Raw genomic sequence first — 13,350 nt, 5'->3', positions numbered from 1 at the left:
GTGTGCCTCATCCCTTAGCTAAGCCAGACAGCTGTGTAGGGCTGCTACTATTTGTGTAGGGGGCAAAGTAACCCCAGCGTTACTCCCGAGGCCCCGCTCTCTGTCGGAGCCCAGCATGGCCGAGGGGGAGGGGAGGGGACGCAGAGACCAGCAGGGCCGTTGGCCCAGCGCGCGAGGCGAAGCCGGCCTGAGACCAGCTCCCTGGGCCCGGGGGATTCCAGCGCTGGCCGCCCAGCAGCGGGCTGCACAGGCCGAGCTCGGCCCGGCGGGGGCGGGGGATGTGACATGAGCACCGGGCGTGGCCGGCGTTGGGGGGGCTGAGGCTCTTCGTTGCTCCGTGTAACTCGTAGCTGCTACAGCGCGCCAGGCTCGTGTCCGCACCCGGGGACATCCGCGGTGAGTAACCGGGGCGGGCGGCCGAGGCAGGGGATCGGGGGTTACCAAGGGGCGCAGAGCAGCCGCAGCGGGGCTGCCCTCCGTCTCCCTGAAGCCCTTTGACGTGTCCTCCCTTGCGCGCGGGGAAGATGGGAGCGATGGGGGTGTCCAGGGATGGGCGTTGGCCCGGGGTTCCTGCTTCATTTCACCAGCCTCCCCAGCTCACATGTTTTTGGCTTGCAACGTTGCTCCGGCTTTGGAACGGAGCCGGTCTCCAGTGGGCTGCTGCCCTCTTGGCCCCGGGCTCCGCATAACTTGTCTCTCCACTAGGCTGAGCTGCCCGGGGGAACGCAGGACGCGCACTGTCTCTCTTGCAGCCCTTGCACGCTCGCTTTCCTGCCCACTGATCCTCAGGAGCCATGGCAAAGGTGAGTCACTTCGCTGCTCTCCGTATTTCGGGCTTTGTAAGGTTAAAAGGCTTCTGTATTGCCGTGGTAAGTGTTTGTGTGCGTGGCAAACCCACGCTGAAGGGGCATTTGATCAAATCGATGATAGTTCCTGTTGCTTTAAATCCATTCTGGCTTTTCTTTCCCGGCTGGTGCTTGTTTAATAATCACAGCTCCATTTTAGTGTAGTGGGAACACAGTAAAAGTGCGGGAGTGAATGACGTGGGCTTTCTTAGACTTCTCCAAAACTAGGCAACTTTCTTTCTAAACTGTCCTTCTTTTCCTTTTTAAAAACGTTTGGCCTCTCTCTAATAAACTCACACCAAACTCCAAAGATGCTGAAACAAGAACTTGGACAACTCATCATAACCATTGTGAGATAAACATCAGACAAACTTTTCCTCCCAGTTTCCTTTCATTTAGCCAAGTTTTCTGTAGTGCGTATTTCTGATGTGCGTGGGTGTAGCCTTTTTCTATTGGAGTAAGGAGAAGAAAAAAATTTCTTGACTTTTTTTTCTTTCCCCCTTTACTCTCTTCTGCCATTTAAATTGTGTGGCTTCTCAACACAGACTTTTTATGCTGAACTTCTCTGATAGATCCGTAAACTGCAAATCTATTCTAATGCTTTTTCAACCATTTTTTCCCCAGAAAGTTTTACGCCTTTCTTATTGGTCATTTTCATTTTCAATGTTTAGTTTAGTTCTGTAACATTTTTAGGCCAAATGGTTGTTTGAAAAACAACCATAACAATAACCTCCCTATATGTTTACATAATCACATCAAACATAAACACTCCACAATGCCTGAAAAGCCAAAAAAACAAACTTAAAACTGCTGCTCCATAACTTCCAACTGTTTACACAAGTTATCAAATGTATGAGTATGTTCCAAGTGTGTAGTCTGGAATTATTTAATTATGCATCAAGTTGATCTTATATTAATGAGACTTACAGCAGTAGCTTTTAGCCTCAATATGCATTTTTTAACATCCCTCAATATTTACATAAATTAAGGGAAATCATTACTCATTTAAACACTCTTCTGCTAAACTTTACCTTTTTGGTAAAGTTTGGATTGGATTGCTTAGGCTCTTGTTATAAAACCCATTTTCCTAGGGGGTTTGGAATGGTTCCAAGATGCTGATTCTGCTCATGTAGTCCAATTAGGCACACGTAGGGCTTAATCATGGAAACAGATCTCTTGCACCTTTACAAAACCCCACTGACTGTGCAGAACTACCTTTAGCATATTTTTCTTTTTTCCCTTTTTAAAAAGCAATAAGAGGCCATTCAATTTCCTTAGTCTACTTCAAATGAAAACTACGTTTTATGTTGCCATGCTCTAATAAACGGTACCTCTGTTAAAATGCTATATCGCTCTTCCCCAGTGTAGACTGATTAACAGCGAGACTTAGGTATCTAAAGAGGTAGATAAGCACCCAATCTGGCATTTAGACGCCACTGATGTTCGCAAAACCACTATTCAGGTGCTCCCTAACTATATAGATGCTTACATTTCTGCAGGGAGGCGTGAGGGGGAGAAGAGGGGGAGATGTGCAAAAGCTACCAAAATCCTGCCACTAAGCTGCTCATTGTCCTTGCTCACTCCTAACTGCCAGGGGTGTCTCAAACTAGGCGTTCCCTGGCCCATCTTGCTTGCAGGGCCTGAACTGGTAGGTGTGCTCAGAGCATGCCTAACCACACAAAAGACAGTGGGGGTGAGCAGGCTGGGAATTTTGGGGTACTTGTCCTATTTTACCCAATAGCCTAGTGATTAGGGCACTCACCTGGTATGTGAGAGACCCAGGTTTGAATCTCCAGTCTGCCTGTTTTGGGGCAGGGTCTTGAACGCACCTATTATGAGGGTGCCGTAATCACCAAGCTATATAGGCTATTCTGGGATGAGTCTCTCTCTGTTTCCTTTTGAAGGTGTTTCATTTTGTAGAAATGTTTCTTGAGCAGAGACTTGAACCACAGGCTTAGACTCACACAGAGGACCTAGGCTTTGCGATGCCTGGGTGCCCTGCCACTATAGGTGCTGGAACTGGGGGTGCTACTGCACCCCCTGGCTTGAAGTGATTTCCATTATATATAGGGTTTACAGTTTGGTTTAATGGCTTTCAGCATCCTTACTGTAAAAATTGTTCCAGCCCCCCTTCCTGCAATCCAGTGGAATTCACAATCCTGAGTTACGTGCTCAGGGTCCCCATAGATTGTACGGGGAGAGTTAGGTTCCAAGAAGGGGATATACAGAAGCCAACAACCTGAGTAAGGAGCTGCCTAAGCTAGCTGAGGGTGGGATGCAGAGGAAAGGGATGCGGCTTACGGTTCACCTCCACTAAGGCAGTGTTCTTCATTGCAAGGCCTACAAGCCAGTGGCGGCTCCCATTGACCCTAAGTGCGGCTCGCTAAGTTCCCTGTAAGCCGTGTGGAACCTAGAGAGGTTGGGGGTAGGCGGGAACTAGGGAGGGGAGCAAGTTGGGGCTTCCAGGGCTGTTGTGGGCCTCTGCCTCAGAGCTCCCTGCTGCCAGAGTGGGGAGAGGTGCCCCTCCCCTGGAGTTCCGTGCTGCCTGCCGGTAGGGGGAGAAAGGCCCTTCCTGCTGCCTGCTGGCAGGGGAGAAAGAGGCCCCTTCCCCCAGAGGTATGTGCTGCCTGCCTGCAGGTGGGAGAGAGGCCCCTTCCCCCAGAGCTCTGTGCTGCCTGCTGGCAGGGGGGAGAAGGCTGGGGGGAGCCTGCCTGCACCCCAAGCTCCTCATCCCTGGTCCCACCGCAGAACTTCCTGCCAGCCCATCAGTCAAGCACCTATCTCTGCTTGCAATTCTCGGCTTAAACCCTTTCCTGGAGTTAGGTAGAGGTAGAGAGAGAGATAGAGACTCTCTCTTCTCCCCATTATAGCCTATAGCCCAGTGTTTAAGACTCTGTCATGGATTGTATAAATGCAAGTTCAAGTCTGTGCTCTGCTTAAGTTAGATCAGGTTAAAAGCACAGGGCTGTTCAGTATTATGTGGAAACACACACATGAAAAATTCCTGACAACTTTCCTCTGGTTGGCTTTTGTGTGAGGCCTGATATGGTAGGTGTACTCTGAGAACACTACTGGATCGAGCCTGATTGGGGAGATAGGATGGAAAAACACCTAAGCTGACAATCTCGTTAGGGCTTTGGCATGAGCTAGGGCTCAGAGCTGCTCATTAGTTGTGGGGAGGGGTCAGGATTTAGGTGGCTTTGCGCATGTCGTGTGGGGCAGACTTACGCATATAGGGGACATGAGGTACCTACAGAAAGACAGCTGAGTGATGGTTTTGAAAATGCTGGTGGCACCTAAATGTTGAGCGTAAGCACCTTAATACCTTTGTGGGTCTAGCCCTGAGATATGAGCTGAGCAGGTCCTTGGCTGGTGTAAATTATCATTGCTCTCTTTGAAGTCAGTGGATCTCTGAACATTTATATCCACTGAGGATCTGCACCTAGATCTCTAAGGCCTGATCCATCTTTCACTGAAGTCAAAGGACATCTTGGACATTATTCCAGGGGCTTCAACCATACTAGACTGGGCCTCTAGTTTTTACATGTTGCTGTTTTTTCTCTGTGTGTTTATGCAGCCATGGAGGGCTGTATTTGGAAGTGTTCTCAACATTTTTAGCCATAATTGATCCCAGAGAGAGACAGAACCTTTTAGAAAGTGTACAGAATAAGCTCCATTTCATTGTGCACACATTCATATGTATATATACAAGTGCACACCATTTTCTTAGTGTCTGGCCCAGATAACTTCATAGCATTTTTGAAACAGTGCTATTAAATTAAAATGCAAATCAAAATAAAACTGAAATGTAAATAAAACTATTGCCATCTAATTGTATGTGTGTGTTAAACTGAAGGTTCACAGAGTTTGAAATAGTTATACAGTGCAACATAGTCAGCTTTTAATAAAAGTGTATATATCCTTAATCACAAATAGTTGAAAATGTTCAGTAATATATTTTCTTCAGTGTTTCACCTAATCCTTTAAATATTTTGTTATGTCTAGTAATGGCAGAAAAAAATATTTTAGTTGTTAGCATTTTTGTGTGCTACCCTTCCAGTAGAGGAAGGTTTATTTATCTTTTGGAATAGTTGTAATAACATGGCTACGCTGTAGTGTAGTACAATTTCTAGATTGAACTCTGGGCATCCTTGTTCACAAGGTGCCTTTGTAATTGGAGGAATGCTGTTGACCTAAAAGGGTTGGCTTTCCTCACACTGCTGCACTCACTAAAACTGAGAAGGGGCAACAGGGGATGGATCACTTGATCATTACCTGTTTTGTTCATTCCCTCCGAAGCACCTGGCATTGGCCACTGTCGGAAGACAGGATACTGGGCTAGATGGTCTGACTCAGTACGGCCGTTCTTATGTCGTTGTACGCCAGAAATATTTTCCTAGTTTTCAGTTGACCTAGATGCACTGGAAACAATGCCTACTGATGTGGGTTTATTTAAAAATAACAATTTAAAAAATGGGAGCAATAAGAAACCTTTCTGTTTATAAAATAATGGTTGGATCTGACAATCCCAATATACTTGGGTCCCAGTCCTGCAAACTGTCATGTGCTTTCTTTCAAGCACATGGGTAATCTCATTGAGTTCAATATCATTCAGTGAGATTATTTTTCATGTGCTTAAGTACATGTGTGTTTGCAGAATTGAGCCTTGACTAGCCTCACTGACTTCATTGAGGCTACTTGTGTAAGGACTCTGCATGAACAGATGTTTCAGAGTAAGCCCCTAAACGATTGCATAATTAGGTTTTTCTCCTCTTCTGTTTCTTTGGGCCACTGGTGTCAGGATCAGCCTGCACATGTTCTGTGCTAATGTCCAGGAACTGACTCATTGACTCCCACTTGGATACTGTGTAATTCTTTCCTTTGTCAGAAGTTTAAGTTTAGTAGAACAAACATGGGTGGAGTCTATTAACTGGAGCTTAGCTTTTCTCCTTTAAACCTGTGTGTCTAGATGGCCAACATGAAAAATGACAAGAGCAGTGTTTTGTAAGTGTCTTTTTTTTAAAAAAGCCCAGCAGTCAGGGTGTTCCTCAAGGAGGGGAGACCTCTGTTCAATTTCCTGCTCTAAATCAGGCAGAGTAAGTATTTGAACCCAGGTCTCCCACATTTTGGGTGAATGGGCTATGGGTTATAAGTAGGCTAACCCTTGGGCTATGGGGTATGTCAAGGTTCCTCCCCCACTCTGAACTCTAGGGTACAGATGTGGGGACCTGCATGAAAAACCTCCTAAGCTTATCTTTACCAGCTTAGGTCAAAACTTCCCCAAGGTACAAAATATTCCACCCGTCGTCTTTGGATTGGCCGCTACCACCACCAAACTAATACTGGTTACTGGGGAAGAGCTGTTTGGACGCGTCTTTCCCCCCAAAATACTTCCCAAAACTTTGCACCCCACTTCCTGGACAAGGTTTGGTAAAACGCCTCACCAATTTGCCTAGGTGACTACAGACCCAGACCCTTGGATCTTAAGAACAATGAACAATCCTCCCAACACTTGCACCCCCCCTTTCCTGGGAAATGTTGGATAAAAAGCCTCACCAATTTGCATAGGTGACCACAGACCCAAACCCTTGGATCGGAGAACAATGAAAAAGCATTCAGTTTTCTTACGAGAAGACTTTTAATAAAAACAGAAGTAAATAGAAATAAAGAAATCCCCCCTGTAAAATCAGGATGGTAGATATCTTACAGGGTAATTAGATTCAAAAACATAGAGAACCCCTCTAGGCAAAACCTTAAGTTACAAAAAAGATACACAGACAGAAATAGTTATTCTATTCAGCACAATTCTTTTCTCAGCCATTTAAAGAAATCATAATCTAACACATACCTAGCTAGATTACTTACTAAAAGTTCTAAGACTCCATTCCTGGTCTATCCCCGGCAGAAACCAGCATATAGACAGACATACAGACCCTTTGTTTCTCTCCTTCCTCCCAGCTTTTGAAAGTATCTTGTCTCCTCATTGGTCATTTTGGTCAGGTGCCAGCGAGGTTACCTTTAGCTTCTTAACCCTTTACAGGTGAGAGGAGCTTTCCCCTGGCCAGGAGGGATTTCAAAGGGGTTTACCCTTCCCTTTATATTTATGACAGGGTATAAGACCTGTGCCACCATTTTTTATGGGAAAGGACTGACCTAGGTTACGTGTCTAACTTCAGGAGAGTTTTTCACGGTTGAGAATCCTAAGCAGAGGGAGGCATCTCCTGGTAGGCACCTAACTCCCTGTAAGGGGCAGGGCATAGGGAGTCTGGGCACCTGACTCAGGGCTGTGGCTTCTGCTTGGTAGCAAAGCACTTAAACATTAGACACTGTAAAGTTGAGTGTAAAGTCCCCTTTTGTGGATATAATCCTTGGTGTCTTTCAACCCCACATCTCCCAGTGAGATCTAGTCCTTTAGCAAAACTTGCAGCCCAAGTTTGGGAGTGCAGAAGAAATAAAAGGATTGTTACATAATACACGATGGAAGCAGAAAAGATTAACTTTTAAAAAGTTGTTTCTTGATATTGTGGTGTGTGCGCGAGAATTTAAAGATAAACCATCCACTTATTTTGAAACTTACATTATCCCACTTTCCCTTGTTGCTGTCTGTCTGCAGGCATCTGTGCTGGAATGATCTAATTGCAGGCATGCCTCTCGGAACTTGCTGTCTCTTTAAAGTGTAGCATTCCTATTCCATACAGATAATTTGAGCTGGTACATGTAATTTCTAAAGAACTTAGTGAGTGAATTGGTGAACTTGGTAGGATTGAGAATGAGAATAGCGTTTAGTGTTGCTATCATGATATTCTGTCTGTTCAAACCCTGGTTGTTTCATATTTTACAACCTACAGTGTAAGTTATTGTTTAGTAAGAGATCACATCAGATTTCAAATAGGTTTATAACTGAAACTCATGTTTGTGATTTCATTACTACCCATATACTTAGGGCTCTCTTCCTAATACATGATCTAGTGCACAAAATAAAAACTTACTTTTGATATATTGGTGTTATGATGAGCCTTTTGTGTGTGTGTTTGCAGCAGTGTACACAAGAGTGTCAAGAAAGGCACCTAAAATCTTTATGGAGCTATAGTAGAAAATAAACACAAATAGGTTATGAAACAGAAGTCCCATATGAAATATTACCTGTCCCTTAATTCACTGATTTTAGATTCACTAGTGAAAGTCTGGAATTCATGAAATCATGTTCCATCTAAAAGAGCTAGACTGCTCCTTTATGAATGTTAAGCTCTATTTAATGCAAAAACTTTTGTCTTCTGGTAACAGCTTTAGAGTGTCATACGTTTGCATAGGGCTATAGTTTTTATTTTTTTTTGTTTGGGGGGGAAAAAAATTGTGCATCCCTGATTGGAGCTCAGAGACGCTCCTAATTTCCTGAACTTTATACCCTTGGGGGAGATCCTCCTCTCGTGTGACTTGTCATAGTTTCACTGAAGTCCAATTTTATAGATAATTGACTTCAATGGAGCCATGGCAGTTTACACTAGGATCGTCCCTTCAGTCTTCAATGTTCCATGTCTGTGGCCATCATCTTTCTAGGTGAGAAAAACTGAATGTGTTTCCATTTGGAGCCTGTCAATGCCCCTCCTTCAGTGGCCAAAATGAGTCACTTGAGAAATGCAAGGCACTTCCTCCGTCCCCTGGCCTGAGTCCACTGTCACCCTAACACTCTCAGCCCTTGTCTGCTGGCCTTGGGAGTGAGAAATCTGGACTGAAAAGTCAAATTACTAATAGACCGCAGAACTGGCCACCTGTGGAAGATTTTAATATAGAATTTTTTATTTTTTTTTTTAAATCTAGCATGCTCACATTAGCTTGCCACAACATAGTTAGATTGCTGGGTCACACTGATAAGTTCTAAAAAGGTGAATGAGTAGGTTTCTATAACACAGGGCTGAAAACACATGAGTTCTGTTTTACATTAGTGCTTGCACCATTGCTGGAAAATGATTTTGTATTATGGGTACACAATTTCTTACTACAGATGCAGCCTTTAAGACTGGTATAAGTAAGCTATGTAGAAGGGTAACCCTGCTTCTGTCTAAAAGGCTGTGATATGAGCTATGTGGCAGGGCCATTTTATAAGTCCAATAAATACATACAGTGGCAGTATAGGCTATAGCAACTTTGCTTCAGAGTGGAATGTGTAGCATGCAAATTAACTCTAATACTCAGAATGTTTTTCTAGCTTACATCTATGCCAAAAAATTTCAGGAATCTTTGGGCAACCTCAGTAAACCCAGAGACTTTCTACAGTACGCTTTGCAAGTGAGAATTATGAAAGATTTGCTTTAGTTAACAAAACTAAAAAAAGATACTGGAGAGAGTGACTCTTGATCAAAGATACTATCTTTATGTTTAACTTGGCTAAAAGATGACTAAGGAACTTAGGATCATTAAAAGGAGGCTTAGAAATTGTTCAGAGCCATTCCAGTTAGGTATAATTGGATAAGCAAAGGAAAACCTGAGGCTAGAAACCAGAAACCACTTTCTAAATGTGAGGCCTAAGAGACTGTGGAATAGTCTCCCAGGGGAAATGGTGATAGTCTTAGATAATTCAAACCATGGAACTACGTAAAGCCCTAGAGAATATTCTGTTGAATAACCCTGCATTGGCAATGGGTATGGACAAGGTTACCTGATGGAGGTCTTTTTTTTAAATCTGTCTGATTTGCTAAATTAACTTCTCTTTGTTAATGTGATCAGTAGGGACATTTTTCACCCACTTATTTCCAAGGGCTATTGAGAAAAGACAATGAATATATGCTAGGTTTCAGAGTAACAGCCGTGTTAGTCTGTATTCGCAAAAAGAAAAGGAGTACTTGTGGCACCTTAGAGACTAACCAATTTAAGAATTATAACATTCATAAACCAGTCGGAGAACACTTCAATCTCTCTGGTCACGCAATCACAGACATGAAGGTCGCTATCTTAAAACAAAAAAACTTCAAATCCAGACTCCAGCGAGAAACTGCTGAATTGGAATTCATTTGCAAATTGGATACTATTAATTTAGGCTTAAATAGAGACTGGGAGTGGCTAAGTCATTATGCAAGGTAGCCTATTTCCTCTTGTTTTTTCCTACCCCCCCCCCCCAGATGTTCTGGTTTAACTTGGATTTAAACTTGGAGAGTGGTCAGTTTGGATGAGCTATTACCAGCAGGAGAGTGAGTTTGTGTGTGTATGGGGGTGGGTTTTTGGAGGGGGGTGAGGGAGTGAGAGAACCTGGATTTGTGCAGGAAATGGCCTAACTTGATTATCATGCACATTGTGTAAAGAGTTGTCACTTTGGATGGGCTATCACCAGCAGGAGAGTGAATTTGTGTGGGGGGGTGGAGGGTGAGAAAACCTGGATTTGTGCTGGAAATGGCCTAACCTGATGATTACTTTAGATAAGCTATTACCAGCAGGACAGTGGGGTGGGAGGAGGTATTGTTTCATATTCTCTGTGTATATATAAAGTCTGCTGCAGTTTCCACGGTATGCATCTGATGAAGTGAGCTGTAGCTCACGAAAGCTCATGCTCAAATAAATTGGTTAGTCTCTAAGGTGCCACAAGTACTCCTTTTCTTTTTGTGAATATATGCTGTAAGCCTTATAGTAGAAACACTGCCCATTGTTTGAAATTGAAAAAGAAAATGCTACAAGGGGAGTATCTCATCCCTCATGTATGTTGTGAACAGAAGTCTATTAGAAATGTTGTATTGTGCTGTTAAACAAGGTGATTCTGTATATGTTTAAATGCTGATGTGGTGGTGGTTAATTTGTTTGTTTACCTTAGTGCTTCTCAGAGTGTGAGATGAGATTAATTTGAGACACATGGCAACGCTCCCACTAGGGCATGATGCAAACTTGGCTTGCGAAACTATTACTTTCAGTGGGCACTGAGGCTGGTTACAGCTCAAATGCCAGTTCTATGCCTTCTCCTTTCCATTCTGGCAGATTTCCTCCCTCCACTCTCCACCCCACCCCCCGCCAATGCAAAATCACTTCCACCAATTTGTAACAATAGCATAGCACTGAGTAATTGAAATTGCTAAACTGAGGTCAGGACTTCCTCCCAGAAGCCAGGTGGCTATATGGCTTGTAAAATATGGTTGAAGAGAAATAAACAAATTATTTTCTGGGTTTCTACTGTATTTGTATGTGTTTGCATGTGTCCTTGTTGGTATTTTGTACTGTATCTGAATGTTGACTGGAATTTTGGGGGGAGGGAATATTCAGCTGATGCACAGACAGCTTATTGACAACAGACTGGGCTAGAATAATGAGGAGCAGGATTTGGTATAAGAAGCCATGTCTTTGAAAAGGCCCTGGGATTATTCAATACACTGCTGAAGGTTATGTGAAATGAACATCTAGAATAAGACAACATAAATACTTGCCCTGGGAGTAAAAGTGTTATAAAATTTAATTGAAAATGTACAGCGTTTTTATAGGTGTTGTTTTTTTAAGCATCTGATTGGGGTTAATAAAGGATTATATCCCTACTATGGAAACCTGGAAGATAGTCATGTACAGCAGGGTGGATTTGATTTAAATGACTAGTCAGGAAGACTCGATTTAATCATGGTTTTTTACAAAAAAGTGCATTCTTCTTGATTGTTATAACCTTAATACATATTCTTCACAACTCAGAGATAGATGTAGGTTTCATTTTTAGAAGGTACACACGAAACATTTTTAAACAGTGATTTATTTTGAAAACTTTTCAGATTCGTTTTATAGCTATATCAGAAAATGAATGATTGTTCAGTTATTTCATTTACCAAAGGTAATTGAAGCAAATATTTATGAAGTCATTGGGAAGTGAATATCTCCAGTTCCAGCTAATCATTAATATTTGGAGGATTTTCTTGCCATGCTGTATTAGGAGGAGAACATCACCAGACAGACATTCAAATTGTTTTATTTAACTAAAACAACAACATTAAGTATTCTGGATTTTTTTCTTCACAGCAAACGGAATATTTTAACAAAACAAACATATGTCCCTTGCTTCTCACATTTATCTCCAGACTTCTTCTCCTTGTCCTGATCTATTCCGCCTCCAACAATCTTATATTCGTTGAACTTTTTGAAACTTTGCACTTTCAGAGAGAGGTAAGGGATTGACTCTGTGTACACAAATTTGTAGAGGGACAATAGAGTTGAGGTCCGTTATTTCTCACCTCTATTTATTTAAAAACATTTTTGCTGTTAACAAGCATGTTATCTCTGGAGAGACAAATCCACAGTTCGAGAACTGCAAAACTAAGCATCTCTGATGGCATCTTCTAGACTGAGCACTGAGTCCCACTGAGTAGATAGAAAGATTTTTCTAAATAATCTATTCAGAAGCCTGTGGAGTCCCATAAAATTGGGTCCCTAATCTATGAACTATTGGAACTCATTTACAAAACTTTTCTTAAACATTACATAAATATATTGTCTCGTACTATAGAATTAGAATGTATAATCCCTATTCCATGATGAGATATCTTTGAGCTATAATGATCTTAATTAAAACTATCTTTAGATAAGTTTTTTTCCTCAAAAAGCATTTTATCAAAAAAATCAGATTTATTTTTTTATTTAAAAAAAATCATTGATTTTTTTTTATCCACCCTGATGTACAGGGAGATTAAAAAAACCGAGCAGACATTAGTTTTTTTTTTTTTTTTTTTTTTTAATCAAGTTGGTTTTCAGAAGAAATTCTAGAGATTCCTTTTGGTTTCCTCCACTTTCAGGGCCCTTTATAGCTCTACCCTTCTCTACTTACTCATTCCTGTTTCTTAATACGTCCATCCACCACCTCTGCTCTGCCAGCAGTACCAATCTCAACTGTCCACTTCTCCAATAAATGCCTTACACGTGGGACGTCGTCGTCATGCTGATTGCTGCCTTTCTGCTGTGATGCCTACAAAGAAATCTCCCAGTGAATGATGCCTAGGCTTGGGGTAGAGGGGAAAAGGAAAAAAAGATATATGTATATATGTGTGTGTGTATGTATGTAAATTGCATTTGCTCTGGTGTTTCCTCTCTTCCCATCCCTAGTATGTCACTTGTCTTACAATTGCAAGATTTTGAGGACAGGAGGGATTTTGTCTACCTAGCACAATACAATGGGTTCCTGCTCTGCAGTGTTTAGGGGGCCCAATCAGAGATATAACTGCTACATAGTAACTCCTATTAAATTATATGGGACTTTTCCATAAGGATGGCTAATTCTCATGTATTTGATTCTAAAAGAGAACTTCTGAAGGCGATGTACCATGGAAATAGTGTAATCATTTCTGTGTGTGCACATGCCCATGTGCTGACCCTTTCATTCTTATGTTATGACCTATATTGCCTATTGTGACTTATTTCTTACCAAATTTAGGCCATTCAATAACAAAAGTGCTCATGTGAAAGGAAACAGGAAATATAGTTGAATACAATTGTAGATTTTTAAAGTGTCATATTGTTTTTTAGAAGAGTATCATGAAACTTCTTAAAATGTGGT

At 42.2% G+C, this 13,350-nt stretch overlaps 1 protein-coding gene across 1 annotated transcript in view; it reads left to right on the top strand.

Annotated features, from left to right (window-relative positions):
• The first annotated feature begins 318 nt into the window (after positions 1 to 318).
• The window catches only part of ANXA5 (annexin A5), a 33,664-nt gene continuing 20,632 nt past the window's right edge, over positions 319 to 13,350 (top strand). The window contains exons 1-2 of the mRNA XM_077815176.1: positions 319 to 396; positions 706 to 803. Of these exons, the coding sequence (XP_077671302.1) occupies positions 795 to 803 (9 nt within the window). The 5' untranslated portion in view covers positions 319 to 396; positions 706 to 794. The remainder of the gene's footprint in view (positions 397 to 705; positions 804 to 13,350) is intronic.

The sequence above is a fragment of the Eretmochelys imbricata genome, chromosome 4 (assembly GCF_965152235.1).
Source record: "Eretmochelys imbricata isolate rEreImb1 chromosome 4, rEreImb1.hap1, whole genome shotgun sequence".
In the NCBI taxonomy this organism is placed as follows: domain Eukaryota; kingdom Metazoa; phylum Chordata; order Testudines; family Cheloniidae; genus Eretmochelys; species Eretmochelys imbricata.
Note: the sequence above shows the minus strand (reverse complement) of the source record. Positions and strands in the feature narration are given on the sequence as shown.